General features: G+C 27.3%; 3 protein-coding genes and 1 long non-coding RNA gene across 7 annotated transcripts; 1 reads left to right on the top strand and 3 right to left on the bottom strand.

Moving 5' to 3' along the window:
- The first annotated feature begins 213 nt into the window (after positions 1 to 213).
- On the top strand, positions 214 to 4,450 carry LOC411652 (zinc finger protein 879). 2 transcript variants are annotated; one of them, XM_395120.7, is made up of 7 exons: positions 214 to 365; positions 796 to 1,126; positions 1,200 to 1,878; positions 2,100 to 2,309; positions 2,373 to 2,515; positions 2,590 to 3,227; positions 3,421 to 4,450. In XM_395120.7, exons 2-7 carry the CDS (start codon positions 875 to 877, stop codon positions 3,437 to 3,439), a joined length of 1,941 nt encoding a protein of 646 aa, XP_395120.3. In that variant the 5' UTR covers positions 214 to 365; positions 796 to 874; the 3' UTR covers positions 3,440 to 4,450. The 2 variants fall into 2 exon arrangements, with proteins under 2 accessions (XP_395120.3, XP_006566895.1); XM_006566832.3 differs by having other exon boundaries at positions 219 to 365; positions 819 to 1,126.
- Positions 3,744 to 7,701, bottom strand: LOC411651 (Bardet-Biedl syndrome 7 protein homolog). Of its 2 annotated transcripts, none has more exons than XM_016913658.2 (13): positions 7,450 to 7,701; positions 7,125 to 7,314; positions 6,854 to 7,022; positions 6,697 to 6,773; positions 6,372 to 6,624; positions 6,003 to 6,265; positions 5,711 to 5,900; positions 5,550 to 5,630; positions 5,335 to 5,481; positions 5,133 to 5,254; positions 4,964 to 5,073; positions 4,613 to 4,892; positions 3,744 to 4,167 (listed from the first exon to the last, which is right to left on the bottom strand). In XM_016913658.2, exons 1-13 carry the CDS (start codon positions 7,589 to 7,591, stop codon positions 4,035 to 4,037), a joined length of 2,157 nt encoding a protein of 718 aa, XP_016769147.2. In that variant the 5' UTR covers positions 7,592 to 7,701; the 3' UTR covers positions 3,744 to 4,034. The 2 variants fall into 2 exon arrangements, with proteins under 2 accessions (XP_016769147.2, XP_026298314.1); XM_026442529.1 differs by having other exon boundaries at positions 7,125 to 7,269.
- A 691-nt stretch (positions 7,702 to 8,392) lies between these two features.
- On the bottom strand, positions 8,393 to 14,642 carry LOC726725 (pro-resilin). 2 transcript variants are annotated; one of them, XM_006566834.3, is made up of 4 exons: positions 14,535 to 14,624; positions 12,809 to 12,891; positions 9,682 to 9,975; positions 8,393 to 9,474 (listed from the first exon to the last, which is right to left on the bottom strand). In XM_006566834.3, the coding sequence occupies exons 2-4, from the start codon at positions 12,821 to 12,823 to the stop codon at positions 9,208 to 9,210; spliced, it is 576 nt and encodes a 191-aa protein (XP_006566897.1). In that variant the 5' UTR covers positions 12,824 to 12,891; positions 14,535 to 14,624; the 3' UTR covers positions 8,393 to 9,207. The 2 variants fall into 2 exon arrangements, with proteins under 2 accessions (XP_006566897.1, XP_016769146.1); XM_016913657.2 differs by lacking the exon at positions 12,809 to 12,891 and having other exon boundaries at positions 14,535 to 14,642.
- Positions 14,643 to 16,539: 1,897 nt separating this feature from the next.
- LOC113218964 lies at positions 16,540 to 18,592 on the bottom strand. The gene is made up of 3 exons (XR_003305250.1): positions 17,787 to 18,592; positions 17,534 to 17,692; positions 16,540 to 17,462 (listed from the first exon to the last, which is right to left on the bottom strand). It is a non-coding gene; the product is annotated as an uncharacterized LOC113218964 (long non-coding RNA).
- Positions 18,593 to 19,328: the final 736 nt, after the last annotated feature.

The raw sequence follows: 19,328 nt of genomic DNA, 5'->3' as shown, positions 1-19,328 counted from the left end.
GATATTTAGATTTGAAATAAACTTATTTATTTGATTTTAGGTTATAAAATTAGAATTATTATATAAAATTCATTTATTGCATTCATATAAATAATAAAAAAAATGATTATTGATGAAAATGATAAATTGAAATTATCAGGTAAGATACATTAGAATAAGAAAAATTGTTAGTGTTTTTTGGTAGATAATATTGGTATTGGTGAAAGATTCATGTAGGCAGCTGGGGAAGGGTACATCCGTTCTAATGGCGTCAAGACCCAAGCACTGTTGTCACATTTTGTCCTACAGTGTTTCAATATTTTGCTTTGTTTATGTCGGTCAAGTTTTCCAAGAAGGAGACGAAAAATCTGCGCAGACTTGTAAAGGTTGGTACAGAGAAGTTAAAGGAGGCTAATTTTTCGGTTAAAACGCAAATCAAAATCTGAGTAAAATTTTCCGAGAGCTCCGGGTGTAGTGACCTTGATTCCGCTGTCATTTCTGTAATGCATAAGCGCGCGAAATTTAAATTTACTCGATTTATATTTTTCAAATAGATCAATGAATATGTTAAAATTTATTTAATTATATTAATTCGACATTATTATATATTTTTTTAATGAAACTCTTTTATGACATAAAATTTATTTATTCATTTTGTTAATCTTTTGTAAATATATTATTTTTATAAAAATTGTTATACATTACATCCTATTATTAGAAATAATTTCTTATTAAAGAAACAATTTATTTATATATTATTACTATTATTATTACTATTTATATTATTATTTAAAAATTTATCTTTTTTTTTTACAGTCACTAAAAGCTAGCTTTTACAGATGGCAAAAAAATAATTGTAGAAGAAATTTTTTCATTCCATCAGCAACTAAAGTAGATGAACATGGAAGTCACAACGGAAGAAGCACAAGCAGTGCTACTAGAGGGAATGGAAGGAGCACAATATATTACTATTCAAAGGGCTGATGGAGAATCTTTAAGCAAAAGTGTTCCCCTTTTAACTCTTAATGGAGAATTAATCTCTGAAGGAATGGTAGTTGATATGATTAATGCTGGTGTTGGTACAGATTATGGTACAGCAACTCAATATTATGAAGCAGAAGATTTGTTACAACATGAATTAACAGAGGTAATTTATTTATTATAAATTATCAATATAATAATAATAATATATTAAAATCTGAATTGTATTTTTGCAATAGGAAGATCGAAGATTAGCAGCAGCTTTAGTTGCTGTTCAATTACAGCAACAACAGAAACAGCAACAGCTTCATAGTCAAGCCCAACATGAAGATCCAACTTTACCAGATGTTTCTCATTTAGAGACTTTAACACCTGTAAACACATATTCTATTCAAACTGTCCCAGAACCAAATGCTCCTCCTGTATATCCAACATTACAACCAACATTTAAACGAATAACGCATAATGTAAAACAGGAATATATAAATGTAAAAAGTGAGTGTGATGTTGATATGTCAGCTGAAAGTAGCGAAGATGCGGCACCTAGTTCCGGACCGAAAAGATCTTTGCCGCATAAAAAAAGGATTCCTCGTAAATTAAAACAACAGACCAAAAGAAATTCAGCAAGAAAGGATGGCAATAGAATAAACGCGGATGGCATGAACGCAGATTCTTCCGGTGATATACAGGCTCATATGTTCAAGTGTGAACTGTGTAGTTCTAGATTTAGTAGTCAATTAAAATTTTTTGAGCATTTAAAAGTACATTATGAGCCTGTAAAACAAGAAACGAGAATAGCACAAGCAACTAATACGAATATCACGATATCTGTAACGGAATCCGTTCAAAATCTCGAAAATACAGTAATTGAAGAATTTAGCGAGCCTGAAGATCTTATGGAGGGCATTAGAGGCGTTGGTAAGTATAATAATTATTATATTAACATAAAAATAAGAAAAAAATATAAGAAAATTAGTCACCAATTAGAAAATTAGTCACTTGAATATTCGAACTCGTAATTTGTGGCAAATAATTTGAGATTATACTTATATTCAAAACAGCCTTTTATCTATTTTCATTATCACTTTGTTCCTATATCATATACAAATATTAACCAATATCATTTTATTTATTTTCAGTGGAAGAGACAGGTGCTCATATAGATGATGAAACAGAATCTCCATTGAACAATGATTCACCATTATGGACAATTACTGATGTTACAAGTCATGTACATAGGGACCATGTAAAACCATCAACTGTTAATGATCAAGGGATTCATGATAAAGATAAGACTGACATTCCACAAACAACAAAGAAAAAAAAGATTCTAAAAACTAGGAAGACAAGTAAATATATTTAAAGATTTGTTTTATTAATTATACTTCAATAAAATTAATTCATTTTCACAGATGACGAATTATCATGTCCCCAATGTGATCGATCATTTCATCATAAAAATAGCTTAGTGTATCATATGCGATCTCATAGTGGTGAACGACCGCATCAATGTGAAGTTTGTGGAAAAAGTTTCTTTGCTGCTAGTGCGTTAAAGGTAAAAGATTTTCGATCCAATTTTTGTTTTTAATATATTTTTAAAATTACATAGTTCAATTGCCTAAAACTTAGGTTCACAAACGACTTCATAGTGGAGATAAACCGTACAAATGTGAAGAATGCGGTAGACATTTTCGACAATGGGGAGATCTGAAATATCATTCGACCAGTATCCATTCAGAACAGAAACAATATCAATGTGAATACTGTGGCAAAGATTTCGCGCGGAAATACTCGTTAATTGTTCATAGAAGAATTCATACCGGCGAAAAGAATTATCGTTGCGAATATTGCAATAAAACGTTCAGGGCAAGCAGTTACTTACAAAACCATCGACGTATACATACAGGAGAAAAACCACATCAGTGTGCGGTGTGTGGAAAACCATTCAGAGTGAGAAGTGATATGAAAAGGCATATGCATACACATTCTAGAGGAAGGACTGAAAGACCCATGAATAGAGTCATAACAGGAAAAAATATTGAAGAAGATAAAGGTTCGCAAGCGAAAACCATTCAAGATCTGGTTCGTGATTTAAAACTCGAAGTAGAACCAACGGGGGTTGTAGAAATTGTACCTCCAGATGATAATCCTGAAAGTATTCTACCACATGCAGGAGGACAAACTTTAGAATATACAGTAACTACAGCTCCAGACACAAACTCTGACAGAGATCCGTTAGAAGCAGTCGTTCGTACAACCGATAACATGTAAGTTTATCTACTTCAGTTTATTTTATTGTATTCAAGTTACAACAATACTATAGTATTTGAATTATATAAGTGATTATTTTATTTTTATTTTTTTAATTCAACTTCTTGTCTGAATATTGTTTCAAATTATTATAGTATATCAAAAAACTACTATAAAAAATACTTATACATTTTATTTTTATTTTTACAGGCAGTATTTCTTCATGTAATATTTGTTGGAAATAAAATGGAACGTTGTTTTCGTAACAAAAGGATAAAAAATCTTTCGCACAATAATGGCGTTTGTGGAGTTCAAGATTTTTGTCCTGAATGACTGAATTGAAAGTGCTATATATAACAACGCACTGCCTATGCAATGTGCATAAACATACTTTCCAGTATTTCTGCAAATTACTTTTTAAGGAAATGTTACAAATGTAACGCTTAAAATATTATTCTTAAGACTGTTTTCAGCAGAGAACTCGGAAAAGTATAAACTATATAGGGGCAAATTTCTAAAAAAGATTATATCAATTTAATTAATTAAAGGTGTGTATATATATATACATATGGATAAATGCATGCACATATACACGTACACGGTTAAATATAAAACACGTATATATTGTATTATATAATTAATGATAATCAAGATAATATTGTACATGTACATTTTTAAAATCTAGATAAGTTAGTCATTTATATCGCGAATCGTCGTTGAAAAAATATATTTTTTACGTGAAGACATTTATAGAAATACTGTGGTCCATTTTTATTGCATTTTCCACGAAGCAAAAAAAAAATAAGATGTTCGTAGCTCAGTCTCTAGATCATCGAAGGTATCGAAGATGGTGCGGGCACCGTATTATTTGTATCAGTAAAAACTTGTAAAAGTTGAACCAATTCTCTGGATTTGAGAGCTGCGCTAAGTTTATCGGCAGCGTCTTTGCTACTAATTCTGAAACGCATAAAATGTATACAGAAAGCAATTTATTTAAAATTTTTTACTTTTGACAAAATTCAAATTTAATTTTTAATACACCTAATTTGTCCTTCAATTTTATTGTCAACCAAGTAATTGACAGAAAAAAATTAAACAAAATTTTATGTTAATTCATTTTGTCATTGTTGTATGTACTGTATATTTTGTTTTTATAGAAATTTTGCTGTAATTTATAAGACATCACATAATTAAACAAAAAAAAAAAAATACTAATAATAATAATAAATTGATATTCTAACTGATTAGATTGATTCTTAAATAAAAAAATGTTTTATTAAATCTATTCCATTGAATAAAAATGTTGAGAAAATGAGGAATATTATATTCTTCGAATGATAAAAGTACAAAATTTTGTTAACTGAAATTGTTAATATTAATATATATATTTATTAATACATACCTATGAGAACGTTTAGCTCTCTCCCAATCGACATAGAGATCCGTGATCACTGCATGTAATCTCTCCAATATTTCATTATCTTTCGCCAATCGGAACCTAATCTCTGTTTCCTTTTGTATCAATTCCTGATATTCTGTGCAAAGATTTTCTTTCAAATTTTCTTTTAATTCCAATTCCTCGAGGATATTTAAAATTTTCACATTTGTTACTAAATCGTATGCAGCATTCAATTGTGGAAGAATTAATTCCAACACTCTGGATATGCTACTTTCAGTAACATCTGTAAAAAAATATTAAATAAAAAAAATTTAATAGAGAAATAGAAATGATTGTAACATAAATGTAATATACCACAATAGACGTCTAATTTGATTTTTCTCTTCGTTGCCTCCCTAGTTAATATATCTCTAAGAATTATAATACTTGATATATTTTCTCCAAAAAAAATTGCACTTCCTTTCCTGAGAATTAAAAAGATATTAATGCATAAAGTTCAATATTCATGTAGTATAAAACTTACTTGTATTTGCATTTAAGTAATGTCCCAATGAAAGCTGAAATATATACCAATGTAGCTTCACCTTCTTCCAAATGAGGCCTTTCAGGAACATCAGGTAGAACAAAAGAAAGCCAAGCATGCATCTGAAATATATATTATAAAAATATATATTACATGGAATATTTCTCAATTACAATCGAATATAATTAATTTGGAATTTTACTTCTGCAACAGTAAAATTTCCAATTAATTTTAATTCATTAAATGGTCCTTCATTATAAGATTTTGTGTCTTCCATTTCATGTTGTCTTACGTGAAGAGAAAGAGCGGATATAGGTATCGATATTTTACGACAACACTTTGGTTGTACCTACACAAAGAATTAATTACATTTTATATATCATCTCATATTTCAAAAAATACGAATTGATGACATACTTGAGAAGTGACATAAATCTGTAAAGTACCAGGCTGTCCTTCGATGGTTCGTAGCCTCATTTCAAGATGATTAGTATTTACCTATAAAAATAATCTGTATTATTATATTTGTAGTATATTGTGATGATTAAAATATTAGACACGTTTTAATTTCTATTCACTTGACAACGATAGGTAGCAAGAACGAAATTTCCTTCTCTAGGATTACACATTGACAAACTAATTACTGCACTATTATTTTCCACGTCCAATAACTCGATTGGAGTATCTGATTGTATTAAAATATTATCAATCGGTGTATCGAGTTCTATAGAAAGAGAATATGATACATCTTCTCTGCTCAAAACCATTCTGTAAGAATTAGATTACAATTTACATTTTAAAATTTTATTATATCATGTAGTATGTAATACTATATGATTTCAATTTATTTAATTTATATTAATTTTATACCTATAATTTACAGACAGAATCAATGGTGCTAAAGGATCTGTTGAAAAAATAGCTGCTTCTTTCTCTTCATTCAGCTTTTCTTGTAATTGTTGTATTTCTAATTTTAATTTCGTCAAACCGTCATTTTGATCGGCTTCCAGAAGTCCTGGTGGTTTAGTAGTTAAGCCAAATATTCGTCCTGAATATGTAGTAACTAACACTTCAGGATATCCTGCTGCTCCAATTATTCCTCCTGTCACTGAACTGATACTTTCACTGGCATTCTATAAATAAATTTTTAAAAAAAAATTTTAGTTATGGGAATAATATTAAAAAGCTAATTTAAAAAATTAAATCAAAGCTTTAAATGTTTAAATATAATGCTCTTACATAACGATAGCGAAGTGAAGCTAAAGTATCCTCTTCTGGAAAAGTATATACTTCAACAGTACCATCCTGTCTGCCAATAAGTATATCTAGACCATCTTGTAATTCATAAGTATCTAAAGAAGTAATTTCTGATCCATTCATGTTTAAAAGCCAAGTGATCCTTAATGTTTTATTACCCTGAAGAATCAGTAAACCTACTTTTCCATCCATAGTTCCAACCAGAACTCGTTCTTTAGATTCAACATTGCCTTCTCTACAAAAATATTAAAAAAACACTTAGAAACTATAAACAAAATAATAAAAACAATTTGAAAAATTTAGAAACCTGTATATGGACAATACTGTAGGTATATTTGGTAATCTAAGAATTGCTGGAGTTTTGGTACCATGAAGAACTCTTATCTGAAAAGGATTAATTTTATTAAAATTTAATTTGAAAATTAAAGTTTTTAATATTATAAATGTTAATTTAATATTTTTACAGCACAATCTCCACAAGCCAATATAGCAAAAATAATAGAGCCTTCAGCAGGTAAAAGTACAACATCATATAAGGTTTCACCAGCTAAATAAGAATCAGCATCTTTACAATCATGGTATCTGTGATAGAGATCTCTCGCACATGCTGCTAAATTTGGACCAAGTACATATCTATAAAAAAAATTCTAATAATTTTATTTGAAATTTTTAGTTTTGATATTTATTATTTAATATTAATAATTATTTTCGAATTATATCGGAGAATTTACTTACAATGCCGAAATAGGATCTATAAGATTTGTATCAAATTCTAAAAATAATTTTCCTTTCTTAGTGTATCCTTTGACAGTATTTCCTTGTGCAATATAAATTTTATCATATCCACTACCACCAAGGACTAATTTATTAATCTTTGGTCCTGGCAAAGATTTAAATGATAGTTGTAATTCTCCTTTTTTCATACCTTATTGAAAAGTAATGTAATTTCAATTTATTTGAAAATATAAAAAAGTAAAAAAAATGAAGAAATATTTATAAAATCAAATTTATGCTTAAAAAATTCAGATTTTACTTTGAATATAGAAAAATTGTAATTTACCATAAACATAAAGTATACCATCATGATCAGCAACAGCAAATTTTTGTGTATGTCTATGTTCTGTTGCAGGAAAGATTTTGGTGGTTCTTCTGGATGTGACACCCACAGTTGCATAATCTATTCTTGACAATGGTAAAGTCATTTTGAACAAAACTTTTTTTAGTTATAACTATTTAAATGAAAATTAAATTTGCTCAGAAATTATTTTCATTCACTTTTATTTTTTCTTTCATTTCATTTTTCCTTTATTAAGTATTTATATTCTCGATCAAACTTTAAATAATTTTATACTTTTTTATTATTTATAATTATTTAATTTTATATTTTTTTAAATAAATAAATTTATTAAAATTTCAACAAAACGTTAAACTGTTGAGATTGTAAAAGATATTATTATTTTGTACTTATTCTACAAAGAATCATGAATGCACATGCGCAACGATCAATTTAACCATGGTAACAAACTACCGCAACAAATTATTCTTTATAATTAATCTATCATTTTAATTTATATATTATAGAATATAGAAAATATATATAAAAAATGTATTTAATTAAAATGACAAGACATAATTATAAATTTTTTACAAGAAATATATAATATATTTATATAAGAATAACCAGAAATACATAAATATATTAAAAAGCATACATTTTTATTATCAAATCATTTGGTGTATTTATTAAAATCTTTAAATTTCTATACATCGCTTTCATCCTTCTTATCAATTAATGATAAGAAATATGTTCAAATAACTTTATATATAACATTCATATTTTTCACTTTGTAAATTATCGTACAATTTATAAAATCTTTACAAACAAAGTAGCCATACGTGATAGCAGAGGGTTAGTTTCATCAGCATCTTTAAAACAAATTATTTGTTATTACTACAAGTTAGTCCTTAGCTACTTCATATTTTAAAGAGAAGTACACCTTGACTTTATGAAACTTTTTTATTTTTTTTCTCCTATATGAGTATCCATATCCATTGGATACATCTATAATTAGAGAATATAAAATATACTCTGGCCTAAGGTCTTTTTTTACTTAGATCTAGATTTTGCGATGGCTAAGGATATCGAATAAGTACCAGTTGGTATTGAACCATTTTTGGTCGCAAAAATAATATTTTTCATTTATATTTTATTACAAAATTTAATATAAAATTATAGATACCAGGTATCATAAAAGTTATCATAATTTGCAGAATTGTTCTCTATTCCAGCAATTAAAAAATTTTAATTTAAGATATTATAAATTATCAATAAAATATAAAATTATATTATTTGACATTAAAAAAAATTTTTGAAAATTCTCTGCATATATTAAAGGGGTGCTTTTCCTAGAAACTACTATTTGACAACACTAGCGACCTCAAGAAAAGGACAAGATAAAGAATTATAATCTCACAATCAGCTATCGTTCAACAAATTGAGTATATCAAAATAAATCGACCGAAAAATATAATAGAAACAAAATCAAATTCATAATAATAAATATAGTAAATATATATCTCGATTGGTTTTTAGATTTAGTGAAATTTTTTCTTTATTAAAAAAATATTTCAAAAATTTAAAAAAAAATTATGTATCTAATAACTTTTTTTTTGGCACGATTGACTCGATATGCTGAAAACGAACAATCCAACGCTCAATGGAGGCGTAGAGGCAACACAAAGGCGTGGAAACCAACGATAAAAACCGCAAGACAAACATTTTAACATGGTTCGCAACCATAAACTGGACATTAATAACTTAATAGCCTGCAAAATTGCCGGGCGGTCGAGAGACGTCAAAACGTGGATTTCCATCGTAGGAAACCTGCGCGCTAAACCCATGTTTCCAATCGGCGGTATAGCGGACAATCTGCAATCTTCCATCAGGAAGTTGAACTCTGTATTCCCCGCGGACGATATCACCGTCGCTTATCGCGTTGTGGGAATAATCGTTTCCAAAGGCGTCTTCCTTCACCGCGTAGTTGAAGTCAAATGGCATGCCTGGCTCGTGGTGATGATGATCGTGCTGAAATTAAATTATAAAAATTATGTAATGAAAATAGCTCAACTAAGAATAAAATAAAATATGACTAAATAAATATAATTTATGAATATGTAGGAAGTAAATATTAGATACAAAGAAAGTGAAGAAAATATTTTTTAATATAAATATATTTAATATATTGTCAATTATTCATTTCTATCACAATTTTGTAAAATGATTATTACTTACACCACCAGGTATAGTAGTTCCAGTAGGTCTGGTTGAGTCAGGAAATTCCGGAGTAGGTTTAGTAGGAGGTGGATAACCATTAGAAGGTCTCGATGTTGGAAATTTTGTGGTTGGTTTAGGATATGTATGACTGGGTGGTGTAGTAAATGAAGGTCGAGTTGTTTTTGGAAATGGTATCGAAGGTGTTTCATAATTGTAACCCTTAGTTGGTTCAGGAGGCAGATATGTATTACGTCTTGTCCCAGGTGGTAGGTCGCATATTACGTGGACTATTGCCATACAAATAATTGCTATCTGTAATAAAAAATATTAACTAATGTTAAAAATATCAATTTTTATAAAAATTGATTTCTTGTTAAGAAATCATAGAAAAAAATCTTACAATAAAGTATAAAAAAAGTGGGATAATAAAAAAATAGGATATTTGTTTTGCAAAAAAAGAATATTAAAAAAAATTAAGAACAAAAGAAGAAATTGATTAGAGTTACATGAATAAATATTTAATTAATCAATCCTTTATAAACATCTTTGTTTATTGAAAAATAGATATCCTCCCACTTGACTCCCATCTACTTCCATCTATGCAATCATAATGAATTACAGAAAAATCATTATTAGGATTGCATTTCCTGTTCTATATAAACAATGTGTCAAGCTCAATAAAACACAATTCATGATGCGAATATAATGAACTATTAGCGTGTTGTAAATTGATATATAGTTGGATTTGTATTTTTAAGTAGTCAAGAGATGTGCAATACGACATTCATGACCATTTCTTTCCTTAATTAGAGGCTAAAGAATTGCATAAACACACTATCTTAGAACACATGTTATAAGTATTACTAATTGTTAAATTTTTCCAAACCCAATAACACATTTCACCATATAGATTTAATAATACTTATCATTATCATATAATTTAAATAATATATGATTTTATCAGAAGAAAGTTTTGATATATTTTTTCCAATAAATAATATTTTAAACATATTTATTTTAGCATAGCTAAAGAAAAGTAAAGATTAAATATTAGAAATGTAAAAGTAAATCATTACAATGAACAAAAATTAAAAAAAATAAAAGAATAAAGAGGAGTGTTTGAAACGAGGTGTAATTGCTTGAAGAATATTTTATTGGGCGTATGTGTCGCTTGATTCGTTGATGTTGCTATTCGCAGTGATTTTGCAACAGTTTAATTGCATATCTTCCGCCTCATTTCTATTTCGTTCCCTCGCTTCGTGTAACGAATGCGTGTGAAACTATTCTGTTCGACTCATTTCAGTTGCTAATTATATAATTAATATGTACGAGCGTTATTTTACCATGGTGAATATCACGAAGTGAAACAATTTATTTCATAACTTCATTCATCTTAGACAAACTGTGTCACCTATATTTTTGATTATTATTCAAATTTATTATTCTATATAATCCTAAGTTTTTAAAAAATTAAAAAAAAAAAAAAAAAAAAAAATTCCAGAATATTCATCTATATTTCTCTACATTTCTACATTTCTCCATACCAAGTGATTTTATTGATTTCATCAATTGATCCATCTGATGCAATGATTATAATCTTCGATGAAATGTGTTATAACAACATACCAGAAGGAAAAGATTCTATCAGGGAAGCAATTAACCACTCATTTATTTCTTTATTACGTGTATCAGCATTTCACTGTATACTAGGCACGTGCAATATTACTCCATGGAAATCAATCAATTGAAGAAATGCAGCGTGGAATATTTTAAGATCCTAGTTTAAAAAAATTCATTTTTATATTGTGGAATTTGAAGATCATAAACATTTGATTTGATATTATTATATTATTATATTTAAAGATCAATTTATAAAAAATTTTTCCATTTTTCTGATTTTTTTCCTAAGTATTTATTCTTCATATTCTTCATATGATAACATAAATTTTTAGAAATTATGGAATAAATATATAATTTCATGATATAATAAGAAAAAATATCTAGAAAGTAGGAAATGAATCACAAACCTTCGTTTAAAAGTCAATCAAGGAGAATAAATCAAAAGAAGAAACTAGGAAATGTTTGAAATATTGCAAAATGATTCACAATCTCGCGAAGAATATTAAATAATCTTCTCTTACCGGCCTTGTCGCTTATTTAAATTTACCAACTAAAGGAAAAGCTAGTTTACACCATTGTTTCATCAGTTATTGTTTAACGTTCATTGTCATACCCAAAATGATGCAAGTTCTTTTTAAATCTTGAAACAGGGATCACAATTACCATATTAAATTAAGTAAATTACATAAAACATAGCTAGAAGTCGATTTAATGAAACTGTGAAAAAGAAAATAACACTGTATAATTGAAAGAAATGTGAACAATAAAAATTCATTATTACCCATAAATCAGTGAAAACTTCGTATATTAAATATTTACAATTTTATTGCATAAAGAATTAGTATATTGTAGAGATACATTACATTCACTTTAAATATTTAAAAAATTCCAAACAAATAAATATCTTAAACGAATTATTAACTGCAAATCTCACGTAAGAGTAATATTTCATATTATTTATATCATTTTACGGATAACGAATTTGATTTCCAGTTCTTTCTTCTCACCCTCGTTAACCATTTCTAATATTCTTCAAAGGGATTACGAATCGATAAATCAATTGCGTTGTGTGATTCATCTCTCTTGATTAATCGCAAAGTCTGCAAGACCATACGGATACCCAAGATAATTTGTTGACACCTCTCTCTTTCTCTCCATCGCACGAGAATTGAGATTTATGCATCGTGGGTGCAGAAATGGTAGAGAGGTTGCGATTAATTATAATAATTAGACAGACCAGACTGAGTAGACTATTAACTATATTAAATATCTGACTCTTTCTATTGAGTTAAATGTTAGCAATTGTGCATTACTTCAAATAACAGAAATCATGTCTAAGGATATGAATATGATTGTGAATTGAAAATAAAAAACTTTTGAGAGTTATTAATATTTTTTTTAAAAATAGATGAAATGCATTGAAAGTAATTGTCTGAAGATATTTCTGCTTTTCAAATAAATGATAGATTTTTCTTGACTATATTGAATTTTTAATCGAATTTAATTGAATTTTTTAATCACTCACCTGAAGATAAAACATATTGTGAAGAAAGCCAAAGGATCAAAATTTCACTCACGTATCGTTTTTTTTTTTTTTTCAAAAGAAAACTGTGAAAAGACATACAAAATCAACCCTCTATAAAAGCATCATTGGTTTTAATTAATTTTTTATGATAAACTAATATGACGGATCGAGGCAACATTTAATTTTTAAATTTCAAATGAAAAATATTTTCAAAGTTATGCAATTATTTCACAATTTCTCAAATATAAATTAACATATAAATATCTAATACAATTCTAGAACTCTGGATAAGATTATTTTAATAGTTTCTGAATAAACAAATATTTTCATTAAATAATCTTTATAATGCATTTAATACTTTAATAATTTAAAGTATTTAATATTCTAACAATATTTTTTAATTTTAATTCAACTATAAATATTAGTTTTTTGTAATCTGATATTATGATATTATGATATATTTGTTTATAATATATATAATATATGAGAATTTAATTATGTTCTAATTTTTGAAAATTTATGTCTGAACAATTTTCTTTCAAAAATATAAAATAGAAATTAATATTTTTTCTTAAATTTAACTTTCAAAGACTCATTAACCGATTACAGGGTAAAAACAAAGAAATACCAAGCCATTGTATCTAAGTATCTCAAGTACAAAAAGGGTAAAGAGAAATTATGGTTTCCAAGACTATTCATTTACAATGGAAACATATATTATTTTATTTCCATAGAAATATACGCTTTGTAAAGGGTTGAAAGACCTCGACGACATTTCACGGTTAACCACACCCTAACTTTTCTACGATTTTTCGTATTCATTGCATGCATGTGCACCACTCCCTCCTGAGAATCGCGAACGACACGATTGCAAATCCCCTTCAAGTTTTCCCGCGATACTGATGGAAGGTACATATATTCGTTTGTCTGCACATTCTTCAGTTTATTTCACTTGAATATAGAGACTAATTATTTTATTCGTCTGAGTTGAATCATAGTTAAAATTAGAATTAGAATTAATTATTAAATTTGTATCAGTATTAAAAAATATTTCTAAAAAAACTGAAAATTTAAGTGTTATTCAATTCTTTTAAAATCTCTATATAATTGTAATATTTTTTTTAGAAAATAAAACTTGATATTTAAAAATGCATGTATTACACTATGATATTATCTGCAGAAAGATTAAAAATTAAGTAACAGTTTAAATAATACATTGATTAGTTTTATAAAATTTAAGCATTTTTAAATAATGATATTATAAAAAATTATTAAAAATATATATACATATATTAATCAGAAAATTTCTTTGATAATTCAAATATCTTGCAAGATTCTATTTTTAAACTTATAATTAGATTTATTCTAAAAGCTAATACTCCCAAAAAGATATTTCTTCTTAAATTCTGCAGATTCTAGATTCACTACACTATAAAACTAACTCGTACAAGAGTTTATGAATTAATAACTATCCAGAAACGAAAATTTTTCTTTTAATCACCAAACAGAAAAATTACAATCCTGAATCACAGAAGGCATCCATAACGAATAATCTCCTCCACAAAATATCACTTTATAAAAAAAAATAAATATATATATATATATATATCTTTGATCCTGTATCAGGGTTAATAAAGCACCGTCACCGAGTGATGGCCGAACGATGAAATATCACCGAGGTCTTCATCATCAACTACATATTTAACATTTCTCGAGCAACCCTTACGAATTCACAAATACGATGAGGCACGTGTTTCGTTATTGTATCGATGCACTCCGGCACGACTGTGAATAAAGTCAGTACGTAACTGGCCGGCATGCTGGCAGGTTGGGTTTATATAGCGTGGGTCTAATAAGATGATACCTGAACGCGTGTTGGGACCGAAGCAGAAGAACAGAAAGAGGGGACCAATGATGCATGTTGCCTTGTTCCGCCTTACCTTGCCTCACCTTGCCTTAGAGCACCTTATCATGATCGATCTGGCTAAGATGAATCTTGCACCACTTTCTTCTTTCATAGATCGATATCATCAATTTGTTAATTTCTTGCCATTTTTTGAATTGTTTGATCCTTTGCTTTAATATAAATCTTGATTCATAATGTTTGGAAGATATTCTGTGTTACATTTCCAAATAACAATATTTCAATTTCTTGAACCCTTTCTAGTTCTGTGAAATTTCTTAGATTTTATTATCCAGCTTTAATCAGAAATATGTTGGCTTATAAATATTTATAATTTTTAGCATATTACTTTCTTCACTATAAAATTCATTTTTTATATATAATAATCTTTTAGAACACATAATCTAATCCAAATACAAGAATAATGAAAAAACATCATTTTCTATATTACATTTCTTTCATTATTAATTTTAATAGAGCTTCTTTTTTATAACAGCAATGATAATTACCATCTAGTCTCAATTTCATCGGAATACGGAAATCTGTAATACAAAAAACTAATTACGAAGATATATCATGAAGTAATTATGTATACTTTATAAAGATGTTGCGTTGACTAATCAACATTACAATACCGTGAAGCAACTTCTATTACATGCTACTACTATTATACTATTATATTGTACTACTACTACTGCTATATTATATAAAAAAAAAAAATGATAAACCTATACACACTCATTTAACTTCAACCGTGAGAAGACATTAATCCGGATCAATGTGATCCAAATGATCTTTCGAGGCCTGTTGACTTCTAGCCTCGAAGGTGCAGCATGAAGAAGTCATTCCATCGATTATATATCGTGCTACAGATCAAAAAGAATTTGATATTTCATAGATGTTTATGTTTCTGTAGAACAGAGGTTGGATCATATTGAAATATTTTGAATTTCATTCTTTTCTCATTATCTTGTAACATAAAAACAATAAAAAAAAATAATAACATAAAAATAATAAAAAACAAATGAAAAAATTAATTTTTTTACCTTATTATATTGAAGAAAATTGTTTTACTTTATATCACTTCAAATAATATAATTTTGTTCTGTGAATTTTTTATAATACAATCATAAATATTCTATAAATTATTTTTATTTTTTTGCACTTGTAATATTATGATTTGATAATTTTTTATATTTTTATTAATATTGTCTTATTATTTTATCCTTCATTCTATTTTGATTGGAAAAATTTTCCAAATAGATTGATTGATTCTTTTCAAGAAAATAAAGAATAAAAAGAATCCATTTTTTTTTTCAAAATTCTTGGTACATCCAATGTACACAGTATCAACAGATAAGTAGAGAAAGGTACGCATGCTCGGAATTGATTAGCAAGCAATTCATCTCCTGCGCAATCTTACGTACATTTAGCGAGCAAGACCAGGTCAGGGCAGAGATGTTATTTCAACCCTTTCACGGCCGAGAAGATGCTTTAATTCAGTCGTAATGTACATTTTGAAATAGAAAAAATTTATCATCACTTAGAGTTCAATAATTAATCTGATTACAATTTATGTTAAATATTTAAAGAATATTTAAGGATACTAGATTAGAATCAATTTAAAATAGTATAAATTTAGAACTTTGAGTTTTCTTCACTTATTGATTTTATTATTATTTAAAATTTTAAATTTACTAATCTTTCATGAATAGAATTTTTAATTATAATTAATTGATGTCATTTGTCTCAAGTTAATATAAATAAATTTTTAAATATTTTAATTCTCTTTGAAATTTAAAATCATAAATTACTCTTTTCCTGCAATATTAAAATATATTAAATATTATTGACTTTTTTTCTTTATACAAAAATTGATGATTAAATTGATTTATGCTTCACAATATTATATTGTTAAAATTAAATATCAAGTTATAAATTTTTTGTGTCAGTGACATATTTTAGAACCAATTATCATGAGATCAAATATATTTCTACTCTTCGCATATTCTATTTCTATTCATGCATAAACAATGGCAAACTTTATGTTAAATAAAAATATCGATTTCAACTTTTGACATTTAAGTAATTAATAGTTAGAAATTAGCATATAAGATGCAATTTTAATTTCACTGTACCCGAGTATCTTATATTTTTGAAGATTAACTAGAAGAAGAAAAATGCAAATCATTAACTTAGCGATCACGAATATGTAAAGTTTTTAGATTTATCTTGAATATTTACATACGAAGTAATAATAGTAATAATTTTGAACCACTATTCTTAATCATCCGCATCAAAAAATTAATAAAATTACTTACTTTGTGGAGCATCTTCCAATTCTTATATTTTATTCTTAGATATTCTTTCTCTAAAAAATCTTCTTCTAGAAAATAATCGTATAAAAAAATTTTAACAATGTTAATATAATAGATACTAATAATATGCCATATATTCCAACAATCATTTATCTAAATAATTTATAAATAATAAATATTTCTTTCATAACTTTTAAAATTTTACACATCAATCTTTTAGATCATTATTTTATCTTCAATTGCAATTGTAAAAGAAATTTACTAATGATTAATCAAATCTTACAAATTTTCCATGATAATTTTCTATTGAACGTATTGAATGTGAAAGAAGTTACGCATCGCTGATCGTGGGAAGTGGTGCGAAAAATATTGCGAAATAACCGCATGATGGGCTCTTAGCTTAGGACATCCATCTCGAGCGGATTGCATCTTTCTATTATGAAACTGATGTTAGAATGTCATTAGACGAATTAACAGATAATTACGAATCTCGGTTACACCCACTGGCGTGATTCAGAAAGAAATTCATCAATGAACATGCCACAAACATCTTTAGCAAGAACAATTCTGTAAGAATGACGTAAATCGATATGCATGTCTCCATAGTGGGCGTCAAGTTATTCCTCCATTCATTCGTGTAGAATGATATTTTGTTTTTCGATGCTAGAAAAAAAAAAAGTTAAATTTTGAAAATTGAATTTAACTTCCATAATCATCGGAGCAAAAATTAAATAATTATTTTTCGATCGATTTTTACCTTTCTTCCTTCTCTGCAACTTCACTTTCTTTACGGAGAAAGCGGTCGAGTGAATTCCAAAGCGCCGATATCAAGTGTAAATTTATGAAACGCAAAAAGCTGAAATGTTACAGTGGACAATCGTCAAATTTATTTTTACTGCTTCGAGTGTAACCTCAGCGGAAGAAGAAAAAAATCCATGGTGGCGCCGGTGTGACTGTTGTGTAATCGCACGATCCTCGAATCGTTTTAAAAGTGGAAAACTTTTTAAGATTCCATGATCGTAAAGCGAACTAATTGCTCGACTGGTGACGGCCGTCGGAGTCATGAGAAAGTTTTCTCTTCCAGCTTAATTTTTCCACGGTCATCAAGGCTGCAACATTCGCTGCGAATCGTCCTCTTCCTCTTACCGAGACTTGATGAGAAAGAGCAAACTATTTTCTAATAATCTACTGTCGATATTGCATCCATATTCTCACCTTAAGATCACTTTTAGATTAGTCAAATTATCTTAGTTAACTTTAACTAACCACTTTATCTCTATCAATATGAACATTTTATTTTTCAGATAACATGGAAATGTCTGGCAGAGATTTAGAAACGTATTAAATATATTTCTTCACTTTAATGGTAAAAACAAGATTGTAACTATTCTAAATAAATGAAAGAGTTTAGGTTTTTGAAAAAGTTCAAAATCTTATTTAAGTCTAAATTAATCATGTTAACAAGTACTAAAGTTCAAATAACCACTTTGTTACTGTAAACTTGTTAATTGACTTGATATTGCCCTTTTAAATTTCAAGAGAATTCATATACTTTTATATTCTTCTTAAGCAATAAAATGTTATTTTTACTATATTATTTTTATTTTTGATAATATTCATTTAAATCTATACAATTTTCTATAGATATTTTTGATAATCCAATTTTCTATATATGTAACTAAACAAATTAAATTTGAATAAAGAATCGTTTCATTTTCTAATATGATATTATAAATTAATATCTAATTTACTAAATTTTTATATTAATTTTTATATTTTTGTTTTTTCATATTTTATATGCCTTCTGCATACTTATTCTCTTAAGTATGTTATAAATTTATTACAAATTTAAGACATAATAGATAAAACATAAAGCATAATTAAATATATTATGAAAAATACTTGAATAAACTATTAACTTTTTTATAAAGATAATAAAAATAAAAAAATAATAAAAGATAATAAAATTTTTTATTACTGGATAATAGAAAACCTACTATTATATTATGTTTATTAATTACATTCTGCATTGAAACTTTTATATACATTGACTAGTAATTGCATTGAAAATAAATTTCTACCGTCTTTCCAAGTGTCGATTGGTAAAATAGTAGCAGAGATGAGCAATCAGAAGTGTAGTTATGGTTGCAACTACCAAATCGAATTCAACTGACGTACAGTAAATTTAATGAAATATCAGTATTACAGGGAATCCGTCAATTATGGTCGAGCAGGTAGCCATTTCCAATTAAAATGCTTGTCAGGAATAATGCTTCCATATAAAGATACATATATCTTT

Source organism: Apis mellifera, linkage group LG8, assembly GCF_003254395.2.
Source record: "Apis mellifera strain DH4 linkage group LG8, Amel_HAv3.1, whole genome shotgun sequence".
Classification (NCBI taxonomy): Eukaryota; Metazoa; Arthropoda; class Insecta; order Hymenoptera; family Apidae; genus Apis; species Apis mellifera.
The sequence above is the reverse complement of the archived record's forward strand: the minus strand, read 5'-3'. Positions and strand labels throughout refer to the sequence as shown.